Genomic DNA, 22559 nt, shown 5'->3' on the forward strand with positions numbered 1-22559 from the left:
TCAAGAGGAAGATGGATGGTCACAATCCATCAAACAAAGCCAAGCTACTTGAATATTTGTGCCAGGAGTGGCATAAAGTCACCCAACAGGTAAAAATCAGGGTTATTCCACCAAATATTGATTTCTGAACACTTGCTAAGGTAAAACATTAGTATTTTGTTTTTGAAAATGAATATGAATTTGTTTTCTTCGCATTATTTGAGGTCTGAAAACAATGCACCTTTTTTTGGTTATTTTGACCAGTTATTTTCTACAAATACATACTCTAAATTACTATTTTTATTTGGAATTTGGGAGTAATGTTGTCAGTAGTTTATAGAAAAAAACTAAACTGTTCATTTTATGCAAACACATACCTGTGAGTAGTAAAACCACTCTTAATTTTTTAAGTCTTAATCATTTATGTATAAATATACATAATTTTATATAGAAATGAGCATAATGATTATTGCAGGTAAAATCCGATTCAGGTGTATGCAATTTCCCCAAAGACATCATCATGTAGCCTACGTTGTTACCCTTTCCCCAAAGTCAACATTATGTTGTGAACCTTTTGGGTGCAGGATGCCCTTGATTTTTCACAAGAGGGATTTCACGTCTCAAATATCCAAACTTTGCCAAATAAGTATGTAAAACTTCACATAGCCAGCACAGCTTCAATCACATTGTCGGCTCCACCTCTCCCTATCATCGAAGCCACTGAGATCGCACAAGCCGGCAATCCGTGGGCGATCGGAGGAGAGGAGGCGAAGTTCAGGCTTTTTCTCTCGCGAGGAAGGACGCCGTTATCGAAATCCCTACAAACAACACGAGAATTCATCATTCACACGGTAATATAACCCAATCTAACACGGTACATATCTCGTGGGCCAGAAGTGGAGCAACTGGCTTATTACAGCTCGCATTCAAAGTGTTATTTCACTGGACTATTACCTAAAACAAACCAAAACATATATTTACTCTGCGGCCACGAATATGGACATCGAGGCCTAGCTAGCTAGCTGCTAATGTTACCATTGCGTGCTTATGTCTTATGGTTACTAGCATGTCGCTAACTAACTAGCTTAGTAACCCAAATTTACACAGTGCTAGTATTAGCTAGCACCTTAACGTTACCTGCAGCAATTAACGTTTTGTCCCGATACGTTACAGATAAATACACACTTCCATCTGTGTACTTTGTTAGAGATTTGTCAACAATCTTGTTTCCCTATTTAGCCCAGCTGCTATTAGCTACGTTGTAAAGTAGCGCGCGCGCACCAGCTATCCTGAGCTAATTTAGCTTGCTTGTTAACATTAGGCTTGGTTGTGGTTTGTCAGTAATATTGGTTTTTCACGGTGGACTTCGCCAAAAAGCAAGTCTCCAGTTTTAGAAATGCACAGTGTATGGATAAATCATGGCGTAGTAATCGACAATGTAAATAACACTAAGTCATCTAACTAATTAGAAAGGTATTGCAGTTCATCGTAGCTAGTTAGCCTCACCATGCAATGGCGCACAGGTGGGACATGGGTCATGATGTACTGTAGTTGTCTAAGAATCAGTATTAAGATGTTGTACAACACTTGCGTTGACAGTTTGCTGGTTATATTGTATTAAGACGTGAATGTTGTGTATACTGTTTTTCAGAGGTCATTCTTTAGCTAGCTAATGCACATAAACACCACGTTGTCTGTAGCCTCTAGTGGTCCTTTTTATGCTCTGTTGATGGCTATTAGCCAATGATAGTTGTTTTTCATAATTTGATGATAACCATTACACTGACATTGTTGCTGATTCAGGTCGAGATGAAAAAATATTTGGTTCTCAGTACATATCAGTTGTTAAATGAATTTACCTTCACACCTTCACATAGTGGGTTAGGGTTTACTGATATTTGTGCCACCAAACAATTCCAACCTACTGTAATCTCTGAAAGAAATCCCTATTTACGAAGAGACTTGATTTAGTTAGGGCCAGGTTTAGCTTTGAATTCCATCCATACTAATACCAGGGTTGTCTGCTGGTAATAGTCCAGACTGTAACTTCATCATACCCAAACTAGAAGGCCTGAAAAGTTAAAAGAGGACTAGACACATTTACAGTGGCACAACACTTGTCATAACTTGTGCGTGTGCTGGCCTTAAACTCACATTAGTGTTCTAAATGTGGCTTGTCTTTAAGTGGGCTGTTGCTATTCATGTACTGTCTGCAATACAACAACCTCGAACACAACTAGTGTCATTGCGCTGTCTGTGTGAGACTCTTCTACTAGTATTTCCATGAAGCAAAATTGGTTAATACACTCCCCTCAGAAAGTGTTTGACCAATTCACCTTCTCTACATTTTGTTGTATTATGGACTTTAATATTAATAATTGACTACTGTGTTGTAGTGTTGCAAAGAGAAGTAGGTATAGTGTACTTTTGCCTGCCAGTTGTTATAAGTTCTTGTTGTTTCTGTAGCATGTGTAACAATGTGGTTAGAACATCTGAACAGTAGCTTAAACATAAGGTGATAAAACGGATCTATGAGCCAGCAAATTGAAACACATTTCTGTCCTTGAGCAAGGCACTCAATTGAATGCTTCCAGGGTGATCAAAACATCACCACACACCTTTTGGAGGGGTTTGGTGAACATGCATGGTCAACTCACAACTACTCCAATGTATGGTGTATATTTCCATGTAGACTGATATTTTGAAAGTTATGCACGTATCCCTATCGTGGTGCATACATTTTAGCTTCAACAGCTATAGAATTGTCTCCTTTCTAGTTATCGGATATTAATTGTTCAACACCTGTAGTTGCACATCATTCCATAGCCTAGACAAAAGATAAATATTACAATACTAGGACTTTAATGCTTCCCCTTACTATCAACAAACTTGTTATAAATCTTTTTGGGCTCTGTCAAATGGGTGGACATCTCAAGGATGATCAAAAGACAGGATACATCTGACTTTGGAGAATAATTGCAATGGGTCTGAATGCTTGTTCCAGTCAAAGGTTTGGACCAAGTCATTCAATGAGATTTATTCAGTTTTAAAATTTTCCACATTGTAGAATAGCCTAATAGTGAATACATAAATACTATGAAAAAACATATGGAATAATGTAGGAACCAAAAAAGACAAGCAAGTCAAAATACATGTATATTTTAGATACTTCAAAATAGACACTCTTAGCATTCTCTCAACCATCTTCATGAGTTAGTCACCTAAAATTCATTTCAATGATCAGGTGTGCCTTGTTAAATGTTTAAGTGCAGACTTTATTTCCTTCTTAATGCGTTTAAGCCAATTACTTGTGTTGTGACTAGGTAGGGTGGTCTCATCTTCTGCATTGTTGCCCATCCAGCAAGTCAGAGTGCAAACTGACCAGATTGTCAGCACAAGTTCCAAAGTTGCATCTTACCATGATCAAAATGAAGACTTTTTTTTTTATCTAGAAGGGATTACAAAGCCTTTTAGGCTCTGGGGCTTCACTAATCCACAGTCCGAGCATTAATCTTTCAAAAAAGGTAGGTGTAAACTCATACAGGGAGTTCGAGATAACAGCATCCTGGGATATGCAGGCCTGTCTCTTGAATTTTCTGAAAAACACCTAGAAGATAATTGTTCAATATTCTATGGACAGATAAGTCAGAAATCTAGCGTAGCTCTGTCATATAGCAAGAATATTATCCAAAACACTCAAGCAAATTCTCATCAGAATGGTTGAGGTGCAAGACACAAAATGTTGGCATCGCCAGTCAAAGTCCAGACCTAAACATCGTTGAGATGTCGTGGTGGGACCTGAAACAAGTAGTTCATGAGTGTGAGACTGTTCAATAACTACAGGAAGCTTTTGGTTGCAGTAATTGCATTAGGCATAGCCAGTCTAATAGGGCAATTACTTTTTCGCATTGGGTTTTGCATAACTTTCTTTTAATGAATAAATTAAATAATGAAATGTTGTGTTGTTTATTCACTCACTTCCTTTCATATAATATTGGCTTTTGGTAGAAGATCGACTCACATTCAGTGCCAAAAAAATTAACTGAGGACAAACTTTCTTTTGATGAATAAATCAAATAATTAAATTTAGAGTTGTATATTCAATCACTTCCTTTCATATAATATTGGCTTTTGGTAGAAGATCGGATCACATTCAGTGGCAAAAAAAATCAACTGAGGGCTAATAGTTTTTGAAGGCGCTCTATACCCAGTTGGACCATAGTTATAAATTTTTTTTGCTAACTCGCAATTTATTTTTTATAATACCCTACTAGCTTTTTGGAAAAATAGTTGTCTGAATTTGCAAAATGTTTACAAAACAAAATACCCTACACCAGGTGGGGTCTAGGTGGGGTGTAGTTGTACATTTATAAAGACCAGTTTGATGAGAAATGTTGATTTCCTTATGGTGAAAATGCTGCATTAGCCATAAATGCCCTAAATATACGGCCAGTGTTACTTCTGTCAGGCCCACACTGGATTCAAACCGTGGATCTTTTGATTATATCAACAGCTGTAACAAGGAATTGTTAACAACACTGCAAAAAAAAAAAAAAAACAGCCCTTGCAGAACAAGAGTACATCTAGATTTCAGAGCCTGGTGACGCCCAGAGGTCATCCTGATGAATAAGTTGGAGATCGGACCAAATAATTGTGGCCTTTAGTGAGCAAAGGGCAGTTTTACCATGGACATTGGCTTCCACCAAGTGGAATGTATAATATACTCAGTAGCCAGTTTATTAGATTCACCCATTTAGTGTCAGGTAATACCTCTTTGCCTCCAGAATGGACAGAATTTTTACTGGCATGGATTTTATTTGTGTTGGTCTGTGCTGAAGTGATGGCTTCATGCAGGTGCGACAAAATGGCTGGTTGTTCATGCATGCTGCCCACAGCTAGTTCCATCTCATCCCAGAAATGCTCTAGTAGGTTGAGTTCTGTGGACTGCCTAGGCTACTCATGTAAACCAAACTCAGCTGTCAGTTTAGTGCTTTTCAAGCTACCGTTTTGAAAACCACTGTTTGTGACCCACGTGTTAGCATACATGAATCTTGCCATTCTCCACCTATCTCATTAGCAAGCTGGGTTTGCCCAAAGGGCTAGAGCTGACTGGAAGTTTCTGACTGACATTCTAGAACTGGCGCACCTGGCATCAAAGATTGTAACACACTTAAAGTAATTTAGTTTACTCGTTTTGTCTGTTCTAACATTCAGTTGAACAATAAACTGAAAAACTGAATTGTACAGTTTTTTATGGATGCTGCATATTGGCTATTTGACAAGCAGTGTTTCTGAAGTAAACATATCATTGTTACTGTGGTAGTTACATAGTAATTACGGTTGCTTAATATAAAGTTACCCATACCATTCACACACTTGATGGGAGTGTTTAGGAGTTAACTGTTAAAGCCAAACAGAGCTGACAACCAGGTTAGTGTTGAGTGCCATCTTGTGGTCATTAATCTGAGGTTTTAAAGTATTAGGCAACAAACTAATCATTATGAATTACATTTGATTAAGAGCTAGATATTTAATGCAAATATATTTTTTATTTTACTAGCCTTGTATTTACACAGTATCAGTTGCAGTGAATGTCAGGTAGTCTGCTCTTCAGCTATATTATATAGAATATAGCTGTATTTGCGTAATATATAATGTTAGGTTGTAATATTAAATTGACACCTATGCCAAGCCAGGATACCGTGTGAACATGCCTAGTAGAAATGCGTCACAGTTCCCAATCAGTGAGTGAAGTTGCGAGCCAATCAGTTAAATCAGATTTGCAATGATTACAAGTCCAGTTAAACTGAAGTCTCAGAAAAATAACCATTTTTATTTTTAAAGCAGCCTGTGAAGATGCACTATCTTTAACTTTGCACATGTCTAATTGTTGTTCGTATTGATTTTCCTCTCTGGCTGTACAGATCTGAATGATGTCAGAACAAGATTTGACAGAGATAGTACAGATAGCAGTGGAGGACTTGGGCCAGGGTGACCAAACTGGTAAGTGTCTCTGCATAAATATCTCTGTTATGGACCACAATGCTCTCATCACCATTTCTAGGGCAACGTGACCAGACCTGGAAAACCACTGGAAGGAAATTGCTAGCTCTAGATGTGATTCCTATCCCACTTAAGTTACCATTTTACATCCATTTGCATGTATTGTAAAGGGAGGGTCACCCCCACCCACAGGCAACACCATGATTGGGGTGGACAGACTCAGCTGGAATGGAATTAATAGAATGGTGTCAAGAAGGTATTCCTTTATGATTGATTTCTGTTATTGTGTGTGACTGCATTTTGGATTTGTATTAGATGTGTTGGACAATCATGAAGATTGTGATGACAAGCCTGACAGGAAAAGGCAAAGGGTTGACAACAGTGGCCAGGATGCATCTCTAAAGGTAGGTAACTCCTGTAGTATACAGCTCCGGAAAACATTCAGAGACCGCTGCACCCTTTTCTTTCCTTTCCAAAAAAGTCGAAAAGGTGAGGAACAGAAGGGTTCAAATGAAGAGACCGCTGCAAATGGAACGCTTCTGTTCCTCACTCAAAACCTTCCTTTTCAACTGTTTTGGAAAGGAAAGAAAAAGTTGCAGTCGTCTCTTAATTTTTTATGGAGCTGTATTTCAGTCACAGGTTTAACATTTACTGAAACATTTTTAGGTTTGGGACCCTTTTCTGGCATTGTTTATCTAATGTTTTGTTCTCAATACTAATTAAGTTGAGAATTATATTAGTCAATTATTATTTTTTTATTCTTATTGCAGTTATACAGTACAGTTACTACTGTCGCATGGTTTCAAGTTCTTTAGGCTCTCTGCACTACATACAATTTAACACTGACTTCTCCCACTCTCCAGACCATTTTGTACTCCATCAGCCAGACAATCTGCCAGCGTCTGGACAACATGGAGGCCAAGCTGCAGGTCGTTGAGGCAACATGCCGGGCACTAGAGAGAAAGATGGACACTATGGTCAACAAGAGTCAGACGCCAATACAGGTCCCTATGGTGGCTGGGTCCCCCCTTGGGGCCACCCAGACATGGAACAAAGTGCGCTGGTGAGTTGAGCTGTGGACCTGGGTCCATATTCATTCGTGTACCCGCCAAAGTAGCATCTGAAAACTAAAATGAACTTTCAGTGGGACTTACTTTTCTCTGTTCTTTCCTATTAATTTCAATAAAAGTTATTGCCCCTAAAATATATAATATTTTGTCAGGGGACTAGGCTACAATATTGTTTGCTTAAATTGTCATATAATGCCAAGAAGTGGATTCAATTGGTTACAACGACTAGGGCTGGGCGATTCTTCGATAAATCTAATTATTGAGTTAAAAAAAATAAATGCATTAATAAAAATGAGGTAATCATGACAACGCTTGTGAATATCTGATACAAAAAGCTTTCATCCGGTAAGTGTGCTGGCATAGTTCAAATTCAAAACATGTGGGCAGACAATTAGAGAACAGTAAGTACATACCCATTAGCAGCCCACCTACTAGCTTTCAGACAGAGCTATGCTACATGGTTCACACAAGTGTTACTTGAGAAGGAGTCTGCCACGGCAGATATTGAAAAAGTTTTTACAAACAAAGGAACTATGGAGACCTACCACTTCTGTAATATGGAACTGGTTTGGGTTTTTTAAATGTGATAAAGAGCAGGGAAAAACAGTCTAGATTTACCGAAAGTAGTACAGACGATGGCTGGTAATACCACCAACATTTCTTCTCATCTGAAAAATGTTCATCCAGTTGGGGACACTGATGGTATGACTCGGTGTGCAGCTGAGCATTTCTGTTCGTCCAAAACAAACAACTATAATAGGAGTATATAAAGTATATTTCAAGATTATCATGACGACAGATACACATACATATCGTATCAACAAAAGATCATGAATATATCGTGATGTATCGTTTTGGGCCATATCGCCCAGTTCTAATAACGACACAGTTGCTACATTGACTTAATTATTCTGTAAAACAACATTGTGCCGAAAGAGAGATGAATACAATCTATTTGACCTGGTTCCATTTTCAAACAAAGCGTGTTTGTTGGCAAAATGAAGAACCTCACTCACAACACCGACACCAACGCTGTGTCATCAGTTGTATGGTCCCTGTCAATATTTGTGCCGACGAATCACAGGCTGGGCTACATAGGTCAAGGAGCTGCACAATTGGTGACATTAACTTAGATTTACATAATCTGCCTTGCTGCAGTTGCCTTGTTTGCAAAACGTGACCTTTTGGCTTGGCTCCGGTCTCAGTGCGTTGAGGTGCGTGTGGCAGGAAGGCACGCTGGAGGATGTTGACGCTGGTTGATAAGGGGTGAGGGATTGGACGGGGGAGGGAGGAACTGTAATGAGGGATTGAGTAGAAGTCGCCGATTCCCTTTGTCGACTCGGTTTGCCACGGAAGTCTGTTCAAGTGTTTGACACTGAATGCTTTGTTTTGTCTGCCCCATACAGCGTTGTTCCTTTGACCAATGTCATAGTGAGCCAAGACCGGCCGAAGGGCCAGGAAGAGGCAGTGACTCGCGGGGCAGATTCACTGGAAAACCTACTCAGCAAGTGGGTGAATTGAGTCCTGCTCCATGTGTCGCCGTGCAGAATGTGAAGTCTTATGTAGAAACGACACTTGGTCACAAAACTGTGATCCTTACTAAAGTTTGATCTAGACATAACCCTCATGTTAAGTGGCTCACACAGAACACTTTGGAACACAGATGGGCTCAGCTGAGGGGTCTCTGCGTTGATACTGGCCTTGAATTCTGTGGGTGTGTTTTCTTTGTGTTTCTGTCTCTTTGTTCCGTTAGCACGGTGGGCGGGCGAAGGCAGAACACGTTCCTGGTGAAGGTGCCAGCGCCAGAGGACAGCCAGGAAGATCAGGAGAGCGGCTCGGAGGCCAGTGACTCTGTGTCCAATAGTGGCCAGGCTAGCAACGCTCAGAGCACCCAGAACGTCACCCTCATCACCCTTAACTCAGAAGGTATGGCCTATTGCACCACATTTACCCAAAAGCTGTCCCAGACGCACACACACAAAAATCTAGAAACGTGTGTACACTCCTGTAGAGACGCACACACAAACCGTTAACGTGGCTTGAATATAATGTAAAGAAACCTCTCACTGGATGAATTACTCATCCCTGTGGCTATTTATGTAAATGCAGCTGGGCTGTTCTCAGTGAGTCTGATACTGTCTATGAATGTGATCTCAAAGGCCATCTCAATTGGATTTTTAGATATTACATATGTTGTCTAGCTAAATCTGTCTCATCACCCAAATAGTACCATCTGTGTGGGGTTGAATGCTTTTGTGCTGATTGGTAGTGATCCTTACCACGGTGAACATCTGGGGTGAGGCATCTGTCTGTGCGACCTACTGTCTCGCTCAGACTGTCTTCTAGGAAACCATTTTTTTTAAACTCTCCTAATGCTCACTGACAAGCCTGAGGAGAGGAAATGTTTTTCTGATTGACCAAAGTCTGAATGCCGTTCATGTTGTTGTTTTCCTTATTTTTGTTTGGGTTGTTTTAAGTGCTTTCTGTGAGTTCCTTGGTTAGCTTCAAAGACGTGCCTTAGACATATATTCATTTATTTGCAGCTGCTATTTTCCATGACTATGTGTCTTAGTCAGAATTAGCTAGAGGGCACCGTGTTGTTTTCAAAGGAGAACATGCGTGTGTTCGTGCGTGTGTGTGTGTGTATGCGTGCGTGAATAAGTGTGTGTGTTACTGGATGAGGTTTATACTACTCTTAATATAGATATAACATAGATTAAATGTACTTTTTCTTCAGAAAATTTCTTGCTAGAGAATGTCACAACCACACTCATAAAACCTTTCGAAATTGTATGTTGGTGTACTTGAGGGTGGCCACAGGCCTAGTCTTTCCCATCTCTGCTAGAGCTGATCCAACAGCACCGCCTGGAGGCCACCATCCCAAGTACACTAACGTACAGTTTCGATGTGCTTGATATTACTCTTTGTATAGATGAAACATAGATGAAACGTACTTCCATAGGAAGTCCACTTATTTCTTCTTTTTCTTCTGAAAAACGCCTGGGAAATGTCTCGCTAGAGAATGACACAACCACATTCATAAAACCCTTCGAAACTGTTTGTTGGTGTACTTGTGATGGTGGCCACAAGGCGGTGCTGTGGCATCAGCCCTAGCAGAGATGGGAACGGGTCAGCCTGTCCCTGTGTTATTTAGTGTTACGTTTGGATGTGTGATTGTGCGCTACTGCAGGCGTGCAGGTCTGTGTCTATAAGAAGGCCATGATATGCAGCTGTGGGCCCCTTTAAAGTTGTGGAAGTTGTTCAACACACAATAACCAATAATTACTAAGTAAAAACTTTTTTTAATGCAAATGTGTATATATAACAAATCTAAACAGAAATATCCCGTATTCAGGCTCTTTGATATGACATTGAAAATGTAGGTCAGGTGCACCTTGTTTTCATTGAGAATACTTGAGATGTTGTACAACTTCATTAGAGTCCACCTGAGGTTAATTACATGGATTGGACGTGATTTGGAAAGGCACAGCCTGTTTTTATACGGCCCCACAATTTACATTGCGTGAAAAGGCACATGACAGCCCACTTGAAGTTTGCCCACAGGTATTCGAAAGGACTCTGCTGGCTGTCAATGCATTTTACTGAGGAGTGGCTTCCCATCTGGCCACTCTAACATAAAGTAATTGATGGAGTGCTGCAGAGATAGTTCAGTGTTTCCCTTAACAGTCGGTTAGTTAGTTAACGACTGTCACAACTCTATAGCTACAATTGGTTACAATATATTAGCGTCATGCTAGAAACATGAGTGAATCGTCAGCAGCTTTAAGACCTCAGTTTTTGTATTTTGCCTTTGAAATTTAAATCTGCAGTGAAATGTTATATACATTTGGCAGCAACAATATGACTTCTGATTTTTGTATTTTGCCTTCAAAATAGAAGTCTGTGGTGTCTATTGTGTGTACTGCATACATTTTCAAGGGAAAAACTGTGTGGAGAAAATTGGTTATTGAAACAATACTTTACATACAGTGGGGCAAAAAAGTATTCAGTCAGCCACCAATTGTGCAAGTTCTCCCACTTAAAAAGATGAGAGAGGCCTACAATGTGATTTTCTGGATTTTTTTTCTCATTTTGTCTCTCATAGTTGAGGTGTACCTATGATGAAAATTACAGGCCTCTCATCTTTTTAAGTGGGAGAACTTGCACAATTGGTGGCTGACTAAATACTTTTTTGCCCCACTGTAAGTAAAAAAATATTATAAGGTGGAGCGCACTGAGAAATGATTAGAGCTTAAGTAATTTAATATAGGGAACATACCTAATATATAAAAATCCTATTTTGATGTTATTGTTGTTCATTTACTTGTGCTCATTAGCTTTGGAGAGGGATTGTGTTATAAATCCAACCAAAAGAAAAAGGTGTCCAACCATAAATCCAACCAATATTTTCCATCCACCCACTGCAATATACAAGGGATATTTTTTGCGGAGAATCTCTTCAGAACTCTTACCACAGTGAATATATTGTACAAAATGCTCAGGAGAGTTTATAAAGTTACAAATATAATGTGAAATCATGAGGCACAGTGCTACATCCAGCAAAACTATATGTTCTACCCCCTCTTTAACTCCCAATGCAACACACTATACTGTACATGGAATTCATTTTGCCTCATTAGTTAATAGCTACTGGCTTTTATTAGGGAGGCAATTCATGAACAATTTTGGTTAATTGAGAGTGAGTACTTATGTTATCATTAGGGAATGATGTTAAGACAGTATTGTCAAATAATGTTAAGAAAATAAAGTTGACAAGCATGAGAGACTGATGTACAGGGTGGACGTTTTAACATTTCCCGCACTGAGTCCTTTTGTGTCATTGATGCCGACGTGTTGGCCCGCAACCCTCCCCTCGACTGTTGGGGAAACACTGTGGTTGTCCTTCTGGAAGGTTCTTTCTTCTCCACACAGGAACTCTGGCAGCCAGCTCTCAGAAGACTGTTGATGGTTCCAAACTATTCATTCAACCTCACTGCTTGATTTTTGCACTGACATGCGCTGTCAACTGTGGGACCTTATATAGACAAGTGTCTGCCTTTCCAGATCCTGTCCAATCAATTGAATTCACCACATGTCGACTCCAATCAAGTTCTAGAAATATCTCAAGGAATTTGCTGACATTTTTGCTTTGTAATTGTGCAGTATTTTATGTGGATTGAAATGTACAGTAAATACATTCTAGAAAAAGGTTGTAATATGCTTTCCCGAGAGCTCTGTATGGCTACTTCATGTTGTAATGGTAATACAACAAGTGACTGCCAGCTAAAGGCCCATCAAAACTGCCCCTAAAATATATTGTGACTAATTTCACACACATACACTACCGTTGAAAAGATTGGGGTTTCTCAGAAATGTCCTTGTTTTTGAAAGAGACCTAATTTCTTGTCCAATAAAATAACATGGTATTGTTCAGAAATACAGTGTAGACATTGCTAATGTGGTAAATGACTATTGTGGCAGGAAGTGGCTGATTTCTAATGGAATATCTGCATAGGTTTACAGTGGCCCATTATTAGCAGCCATCACTCCTGTGTTCCAATGGCATGTTGTGTTTGCTAATCCAAGTTCAGAATTTTAAAAGGCTAATTGAACATTAGAAATTATGTAAGCACAACTGAAAACTGTTGATTAAAGAAGCAATGAATCTGGCCTTCTTCAAACCAGTTGAGTATCTGGAGCATCAGCAATTTTGTGTTCGATTACAGGCTCAAAATGGCCAGAGACAAATAACTTTTTTCTGAAATGAGTCAGTCTATTCTTGTCCTGAGAAATGAAGGCTATTCCATGCGAGAAATTGCCAAGAACCTGAAGATCTTGTACAACGATGTGTAATACTCACTTGACAGAACAGCGCAAACTGGCTCTAACCAGAGTGGAGGGGGAGGCCCAGTGCACAATTGAGCCAGAAGACAAATTCATTAGTGTCTAGTTTGAGAAATAGACGCCTCACAGGTCCTCAACTTGCAGCTTCTTTCAAAAGTAACCGCAAAACACCAGTCTGAACATCCGGGGACTCCAGTATGCTGGCCTTCTAGGCAGAGTAGCAAAGAAAAAGCCATTATCTCAGACTGGCCAATTTAAAGAAAAAATTAAGATGGGCAAAAGAACACACACACACTGGACAGAGAAAGACTGGGGGAAAAAAGTGTTATGGAAAGACAAATCTAAGTTTGATGTGTTCGGATCACAAAGATGAATAATCGTGAGATGCAGACTAAATGAAAAGATGCTGGAGGAGTGCTTGACGTCATCTGTCAAGCATGGTGGAGGACATCTGAAGGCCTGGGGGCGTTTTGGTGGTGGTGATGGGAGGGATTTCTACAGGGTTAAAGGGATATTGAAGAAGACAGTTTTGTGGGAGGTGCAGGAATCATGGGGTGAGATCTCTTCAGATTACCTCAACAAATTGAGAACTACAATGGCAAAGGTCTGAAAGAATGTTATTGCTGCAAAGTTTTGAAGGACACAATTATTATTTCAATTAAAAATCATTATTTTTAACCTTGTCGATTACTATATTTACCATTTATTTTGCTATAGTTTCTATTCAAACTAATTTCATGTTCATTTTCATGGAAAATAAGGACATTTCTAAGTGAGCCCAACCTTTTGAATGGTGGTGTAGACAGTATATATCTGGGTGTGAACTAGGAAATGGACTTATAAGATTTATATTGAATTACCTAATATGGGGTTACATTTTTATTATACATCTTGAGAATGAAGAGTAATTACCAGCGCAGCGTGCATTGAAAAAGATGGGAATGGAACTTACCAAATACTTTTTCACCAATTCATACCACATGGATTTGTGCAGGCCAGACTTTTTGATTGTTGTACCGTAATATAAACAGTAAATTATGTTTCTAATAAACATATTCTTGCCAAATAACTCTCAAAATTACACCAATGTGCTATGTTTCACAATACGACTTTTTCCCAGAAAACTGGCAGCGATGCCCATTTAAATAAAATAAAAAAAATTCTGTTATATTCCATGAAATTCATATTATGAAGTATGTGTTGACTGTGGGAAATGCAGGCAGGGAAATATGTGTGGCAAATTTTCTGATGAATGAACAACTGATTTCAGTAAGGTGCTGTTAATGCCATGACTCTGCCTATAATAGCCTTTGATGACGCATCGATAAGTACTTGATGATGAACTCCAAATATGCTATAGTTTTTTTTTGTGACCTTAACAAAACAGTGATAGACTGCCGGCGAGTGGTACTAATCAACACTGGGCTATTCTATTGATATATATTTATGTTCTTGGCACTTTCAGGTAGAACTGGTCAATAGGGTTTTCGCTTTTTTTATTTTCTGATATTTATATTCGAGTACAGCTAGTGTGGGGTGAAATGGGTGAACCTGGGATGGTTGAACATCGTCTGGGCTCCAGCATTCTGGATAAATTGGAGGGGTTTGGTGGCACCTGAATGGAGCCCTACCAACAGTAAGCCTGGATTAGTGCCTTCACCGCTTCCTGTGTGAGGTGAGGTAGTACTGTAACTGTGGAGCTTAAACCTGAAGGAGAGAATCAACCCTGCCATTGAATGTGATGTAGTGGCACCGTGTAACGGGCCTGACATCATCTCAATGGAAGGGTTCTGGCTGAAGATGGTGCTGCGGTACCTCCTTCTTCTCTATGCATGAGTGAATATGAATGATTTTGGTGCTCTAAACATTTTACCCCAAAATGTATATTGATAAACTATTCTACCCCGCCCAGAATTTTTCACCTGAATTCATTTTCTTTAGTACGAATGGGTGTGGCAATGGCTGAAATTGGCTAGCGTAATATAATTGAACTTAACTCTAACCTTAGTCCCAAACACCTAAACCTAGCCCTGTTTTATTGAACACAGCAAGAAAGAACAACACCGAAGACAAAATGTGTATTCAGATAGAATGATAGATTAATATAGATGTGTACATGGATGTTTAGTTTTTTCTAAGAGTAAACATTTGAATACAAGCACCGTTTAGTAAAACAAGGACTCACAGTTTTAGTAAAACAAGGACTCACACAGACCACGTCTGTTTTCCCTTTTCCAGAGGACTACCCAGGAGGCACTTGGCTTGGCGATGAGAACAATGCGGAGATGCGCGTGCGCTGCCCGGTGTCCCCGGGGGACATGCTCCACATCAGCACCAACTGCAGGACGGCGGAGAAGATGGCGCTCACCCTGCTGGACTACCTTTTCCACCGTGAGGTGCAGGCCATGTCCAACCTCTCAGGCCAGGGGAAGCACGGCAAGAAACAGCTGGACCCGCTCATGATCTACGGAATACGCTGTGAGACTCACCACAACTACGTCACCTTTAGCGCTCATCCACCTGCAGCTACATCTCCCTTCTCTCACCTGTCTCTCGTCTCCTCCACCATCTCCCCTTCTCTCACCTGTCTCTCGTCTCCTCCATCATCTCCCCTTCTCTCACCTGTCTCTCGTCTCCTCCACCATCTCCCCTTCTCTCACACATCTCCCGTCTCCTCCACCATCTCTCCTTCTCTCACCCGTCTCCTCCACCATCTCCCCTTCTCTCACCCGTCTCCACCACCATCTCCCCTTCTCTCACACGTCTCCCGTCTCCTCCACCATCACCCCTTCTCTCACCCATCTCCTGTCTCCTCGACCATCTCCCCTTCTCTCACCTGTCTCTCGTCTCCTCCACCATCTCCCCTTCTCTCACCCGTCTCCCGTCTCCTCCACCATCTCCCCTTCTCTCACACGTCTCCCATCTCCTCCACCATCTCTCCTTCTCTCACCCGTCTCCTCCACCATCTCCCCTTCTCTCACACGTCTCCCGTCTCCTCCACCATCTCTCCTTCTCTCACCCGTCTCCTCCACCATCTCCCCTTCTCTCACCCGTCTCCACCACCATCTCCCCTTCTCTCACCCGTCTCCCGTCTCCTCCACCATCTCCCCTTCTCTCACCTGTCTCTCGTCTCCTCCACCATCTCCCCTTCTCTCACACGTCTCCCGTCTCCTCCACCATCACCCCTTCTCTCACCCGTCTCCTACACCATCTCCCCTTCTCTCACCTGTCTCCCGTCTCCTCCACCATCTCCCCTTCTCTCACCTGTCTCTCGTCTCCTCCACCATCTCCCCTTCTCTCACCCGTCTCTCGTCTCCTCCACCATCTCCCCTTCTCTCACCCGTCTCCCGTCTCCTCCACCATCTCCCCTTCTCTCACCCGTCTCTCGTCTCCTCCACCATCTCCCCTTCTCACACCCATCCCCCATCTCCTCCACCATCTCCCCTTCTCTCACCCGTCTCCTCCACCATCTCCCCTTCTCTCACCCGTCTCTCGTCTCCTCCACCATCTCCCCTTCTCTCACACGTCTCCTGTCTCCTCCACCATCTCCCCTTCTCTCACCCGTCTCCTCCACCATCTCCCCTTCTCTCACCCGTCTCCACCACCATCTCCCCTTCTCTCACCTGTCTCCCGTTTCCTCCACCATCTCCCCTTCTCTCACCCGTCTCTCGTCTCCTCCACCATCTCCCCTTCTCTCACACGTCTCCCGTCTCCACCACCATCTCCCCTTCTCTCACCCGTCTCCTCCACCATCTCCCCTTCTCTCACACGTCTCCCGTCTTCTCCACCATCTCCCCTTCTCTCACCCGTCTCTCGTCTCCTCCACCATCTCCCCTTCTCTCACCCGTCTCCCGTCTCCTCCACCATCTCCCCTTCTCTCACCTGTCTCCCGTCTCCTCCACCATCTCCCCTTCTCTCGCCCGTCTCTCGTCTCCTCCACCATCTCCCCTTCTCTCACCCGTCTCCTGTCTCCTCCACCATCTCCCCTTCTCTCACCCGTCTCCACCACCATCTCCCCTTCTCTCACCCGTCTCCCGTCTCCTCCACCATCTCCCCTTCTCTCACCCGTCTCCCGTCTCCTCCACCATCTCCCCTTCTCTCACCCGTCTCTCGTCTCCTCCACCATCTCCCCTTCTCTCACCCGTCTCCCGTCTCCTCCACCATCTCCCCTTCTCTCACCCGTCTCCTCCACCATCTCCCCTTCTCTCACACGTCTCCCGTCTTCTCCACCATCTCCCCTTCTCTCACCCGTCTCTCGTCTCCTCCACCATCTCCCCTTCTCTCACCCGTCTCCCGTCTCCTCCACCATCTCCCCTTCTCTCACCCGTCTCCACCACCATCTCCCCTTCTCTCACCCGTCTCCTCCACCATCTCCCCTTCTCTCACCCGTCTCCTCCACCATCTCCCCTTCTCTCACCCGTCTCCTCCACCATCTCCCCTTCTCTCACCCGTCTCCCCTCTTCTCCACCAACTCCCCTCTCCCCTGGCTCTTGTCTCCACTCCTGGCTCCCTTCCTCTCCCCCGTCTTGTCCCCTGGCTCTCGTCCCATTGCTGTCGTCTCCCATCTTCACTCCCCTTGCTCCCCTTTCCTCCCCCGTCTCTCCTTACCATTCCAGCTTAATTAGGAATCAAAGGGTTCAGTGCAGTCCGGAACATTCTGACCTACATTTGCTTGTCATTTGGATTTGAGTATTTTGTCAAGTATGTTACACATTAATGCATGTGTGCAATGCTGAGTGTGTCTTGTCCTAACCTGCCCAGGGAATGCCGGTTAAATGTATGTAACAAACAATAATTTTTTAGCTCAATGGGTGGAAATACACTGCAACATGGGTCGGTGGTGTCAGAAGAGATGGAAGCCTTTGAGGGCGTGGCTGTTTTGACAGGCGGTTGATGACAGTCATACGGTAAAATAAGTGACATTTGGGGTTGGTGTTTGTGTGTGTGGAGAATGATTGGGCCTGACACGGAGGTATGTGGGAGCGGAGCACGGCCGGGTGGCTCCTTCACAGTGGCTGCTTGCCTGTCCAACTGGGACCGGTGAGGCAGCACCTGCCTTTCCTGTCTGAACATGACTGTCAGGTGTGTTTAAGAGGCAACGCCAACCACGTCTGCACCCCTGTTCTCCCTCCTTATGTCTCCTACCTCAGCCATGTTAAACATGTAGAAATGAACTCCTTAATGCCCTGCCAGTGGTCCCTCTCTGATGGAAGAGGTGCTGAAGTGCCAGTAGGGGGCGTTTGACAATCACTTCTACAGCACTAGGAAGGGGACATTGTCCTGCTTAGGGTGGCGTCTTCCAGACGGGTCCCCTGACTCTCTGTGTTCACTAAACATCCCATGGCACTGGTTAGAAGTGTAAGGGTATTCAACCCTGTGTGCTGTGTACATGTCCAAATATCATTTTGGCCACCTAATGATCTTCAATTCCTTTTGTCTCAATCACCCCCCCCCCCCCCCCCCCCCTATTCTATAACATTAACTACCACAGCTATGCAGATGATACTCAAATATATATGACTGTAATGGCCTCTTAACTGGACTCTCCAAAAAGACTGTAAAACAGCTGCAGCTCATTCAGAATGCTGCTGCTAGAATGTTAACCAGGACCAAGAGAACAGAGCACATCACTCTGGTTCTTCCAGTTGGTTACAGAATAGATTTTAAAGTGGTGCTTTTTGTTTATATATCTCTGAATGGTTTAGGACCTGAATACATTTCTGATATGTTTGAAGATTCCAAACTGAGCAGGGCTCTTAGATCCATGAACACAGGTCAGCTAATGGAGCCCAGAGTCCAAACTAAACATGGAGAAACTGCGTTTAGCAGTTATGCTGAACACAACTGGAATAAACTGCAAGAAGATCTTAGACGTGCCCCAAACGTATCAATTTTTACATCCAGGTTAAAAACACTTATTTTTTCACGTGCCTATGACTGAGCACTTAAACTTAACCGCACTGTTTAGCCTTACAGCTTTTCTAACTTCCTAAGTTTTTATCCTGTATTTATTCTTTTTCTCTTTTCTTATTCTGGTTTTTATTATTATGATGTTGTTTTGAAGTTTTCATTTGAGTATTTGTTTTTATGCTATTGTATTTTTCTTTTTTTTCTTTTTCTTTGTAAACCACATTGAATTGCTTCTATGTTTGAAATGTGCTATATAAATAAACTTGCTTGCTTTAACAAAAATATAAAATAACTAAATGTCTGCATTCAAACGTCACTCTGAATAAATGTGTCAGCTAAATTACAGAAACCAAAAGAAGCATGGGCAATGATAGCCTTTTGCCCAAATTGGGCCTTATGATGGTTACAGATATATAAATGACCCCTAACCTTGAACTGTGGCCTCTGTCTGTGTTCCCATCAGGTCACCTGTTCTATAAGTTTGGCATCACTGAATCGGACTGGTACCGCATCAAGCAGAGCATCGACTCCAAATGTCGCACTGCGTGGAGACGGAAGCAACGCGGCCAGAGTTTGGCGGTCAAAAGCTTCTCCAGACGCAGCACCAACGCACCGGGCAGTTCAGGTAACACCTGGAGATAGCACGCGGTCTTAAATACGCACGCATGCATGCACGCACACAGCTTCTCGTTTGAGTACAAAGGAAACCAGCGGAGATGCAGCAGGTGGTTATAATCTCCACAGCACAATAACCCTCCTGTCCTCCCCTTCATGTGATCCATCACCTTTCACCTCTGACTGGAAAGAGTGGGACAGCAGGGGAAACCCAAATATCCTGTGAGCCCAGACCAGGGGTGTACAACTCCCATCCGCACACACACTCTCTCACACACACACACACACAATACTGTCAACTAAATACACAATTACACACTCTCATACATTAAACAGATCCCAAAGCTAGTTTCTCTTCGTCGGAAAGGGGTGACTGGGCCAGTTGTAAAAGCATTTGTTTATTAATGAATTGCGGCGAGTTAAGTCACCACCAAACCCTCCTTTCCTCTGACTGGCTTATTATTTACAGTAGGAGAAATGAAGCTATTATTCCCATTAAGCGTTACTTTGTCATGGGGGAATGGAGTGTTCTTTTTAACAAATGTAACTATGTATATATAACAGGATGTTGCACTTGGAAATATTCTGACTAAAGCTAATCATCATTTGTATGGTGTATGCTGGCCATTGGCTCAACTTGGCCCAAGGCGATATGTGTGAATGAAATTAGTCCAGAACACTAAAAGGAATGCACTACGTTTAAAAAAATAATAATGTAATGGTTTACGGAGTGAAATAAATCTTTTAACGGTCTACTTAATATACTATTATTTTGAAATCCACAACACAATACATTTGACTGCTTTTTCAGTGTTTTTTTGTTTTGTTTTTGGATCTATCTGGTTTAAGTGTTGCTGTTGTTGCGTGCATATACAGCACAGCACCATAGTCTGGCAGTGACATAAATGTAGATTGCAGAACTGTATTTCTATGCTGAGAAGGCAGGCGTGTGTTTCTAAACAAAGGAGTCTCAACTAAGAGGAAAAATGTACACATCCTGTATTTGACCTTTTAACCCCACTCACCCTTACTTGGGTTGTGTCCCAGATGACACCCTGTTCTACATATGGCTTCAGTCAAAAAGTAGTTGACAATATTGGAAACCAATCACTGTCATCGTTAACCCAACACATAGCTACGGTACGAGCTGTACCAAGCTGGTTAACAAATGTATACCATGACACGATGAATCCTGTAGGCCTACTTTATCATTTTTAGCATTAGTGTGATGGGATTTCCTCATCGTTGGCCTACACATACAATCAATCAATCTAGAAACAAAAACCCTGTATTCTCACAGCAAGCATACACCAGACTGTGTACAGACATCTCTGTAAACGCAGCATACACACAGAGGGGAGATAATACGCAGAGGTCCGGCGTGCCGACAGGGGGACATTATTGGCTGGGGGTGGGACGCCTTGGTGGTTTAAAGCTTAGACCAGGGGGGTTGTGTTTGGCTGCTGGGTTAGGAGTGTGTTTGGACTGCTGGCTTGAGTGTCCTTGTTGTGTATTTAATCGTGATTGATACACTATAAACACACGGCATCATACAGCAGATGGCCTGGGCCTAATGGATCTGTGGAAATCTGTCCGTAATCTTATCCTGGGTCTGTGTTCAAGCCGGAGAACTTCTATCCAGAATCTTAATTCGCCCCCCACACCTTACTGTTGTTGACTTTATTTCATTACGCTAGCACCTCACCCCGCCCTGTGCTCATGTTCCTCCTCCCCAGAGGGTGGCACGGTGGCGGAGGCAGCTCAGCAAACGTTACACTATACCCTGGCCAACCAGGCCGTCCAGCAGGTCCAGATCCACCGCATTGGAGAGGACGGACAGGTCCAAGTGGTGAGTGGCTCGGGCTTCTTATCTGTCTTTTCTTTTCCACACACACACACACAACGTTCCTTCAGTTCCTTAGTCATGAGAGGGTCAGGCAGTGAGTCTTGTCAGTGAGGAGTAGGGTTGATATCCTAACTGTACTAGACAGAGACTGTGTACAATGCTCCACAGGAAGAAACAGTGTATCGGAGTTCCTTCATGATTAGGGTTTCAATAAGACAACCTTACACACAGCTGCAGGGTCACCCTCAGGCCCCCTACAGAACTATGGGTGGGTGGGCCAACAGGAAAAGACCTTTTCTGGACTCTGATTACTTCCTGTTCCCTATGCACCTTCACACTGTGGCTCACTACCAATGTCCACACTATCACTTTGAATGAAGAAATGTATCCCATTCCCTGTCCTGTATGATGACAGAAAGGACCTTCAAGGGAAGCATCAGCTGCTTGACAGCACCAAACTCCCAAGTCAGTCATTGCCATGCGAAACTGGGAAGAACATAATGTTAATCAGCTTTGAAGATTGCTTTGACGCCAGTCAGGCCATGTCAGCAGTGGAGTTGGCAGGAGCATCAACAGATCTGGCGCCAGGCTAACAGCCTGACTGTTGTAAATGTTTTGACATGGTGCAAAAGCAGTGAGTGTTCCGGGAAATGCTAATATCATCGCCTGTCTCTTGCTATTCTGCTGAGGCTGGCACGTTCCCTGTACAGAGGAAACCACAGTGTCATCCTTAAATATTAGGACAGTAAGTTAACATTTAAATTTTTTCTGTACATTCATGGAATTAGGGAAACACGATTAAAAGATGAATATGAGGCAGAAGTAAAGAATATCACCTTTTATTTCTGTCTGTTTCAACACATATTTTACTAAGAGTAACAGCACTCAGAGATCTTTACATTTTATGCAGGCATGACAATTAAGACTGAAGTATTGGGCCTTTGAGCGGATTCTGCTTGAGAATTTGACATTTGTGTAACTGGGATTACGTGCACACTAAAATGCTTAATAACAGAACCAGTTTCTCTAAATTGCACAATTTATTTGGCAGAGGCAAAGTTCAGCATAAATCAACAGGTTATGGCCTGAATTTCATCCTTGCATATGGTAAAAATTGTAATTAAAATCAAATCAATAATAATTTTAGTAAAATATGTGCACTTTGTTTAGGTTTTTTCTTGGTAAACTCCTGCTCTGCTTTTATTCAGAAATTATCCTTCAAATGTAATCAGAAACTGACTGATCCAAGTGGTAGTTGACATTAGCCTGAAGAAAGGAAGGAAGTGATTGGA

At 42.4% G+C, this 22559-nt stretch overlaps 1 protein-coding gene across 5 annotated transcripts in view; it reads left to right on the forward strand.

Annotated features, from left to right (window-relative positions):
* The first annotated feature begins 553 nt into the window (after nucleotides 1–553).
* banp (BTG3 associated nuclear protein) overlaps nucleotides 554–22559 on the forward strand; it is a 54068-nt gene continuing 32062 nt past the window's right edge. Inside the window, exons 1-9 of one of the 5 annotated variants that reach the window (XM_013138967.3) lie at nucleotides 554–830; nucleotides 5904–5982; nucleotides 6298–6386; nucleotides 6846–7045; nucleotides 8459–8560; nucleotides 8806–8978; nucleotides 15135–15374; nucleotides 19270–19431; nucleotides 21158–21270. In XM_013138967.3, coding sequence (XP_012994421.1) covers nucleotides 5910–5982; nucleotides 6298–6386; nucleotides 6846–7045; nucleotides 8459–8560; nucleotides 8806–8978; nucleotides 15135–15374; nucleotides 19270–19431; nucleotides 21158–21270 — 1152 coding nt within the window. In that variant the 5' untranslated portion in view covers nucleotides 554–830; nucleotides 5904–5909. The other 4 variants (XM_034288368.1, XM_020040559.3, XM_020040558.2 and 1 more) reach the window with 4 other exon arrangements.

Source organism: Esox lucius, chromosome 19, assembly GCF_011004845.1.
Source record: "Esox lucius isolate fEsoLuc1 chromosome 19, fEsoLuc1.pri, whole genome shotgun sequence".
NCBI classification, from domain to species: domain Eukaryota; kingdom Metazoa; phylum Chordata; class Actinopteri; order Esociformes; family Esocidae; genus Esox; species Esox lucius.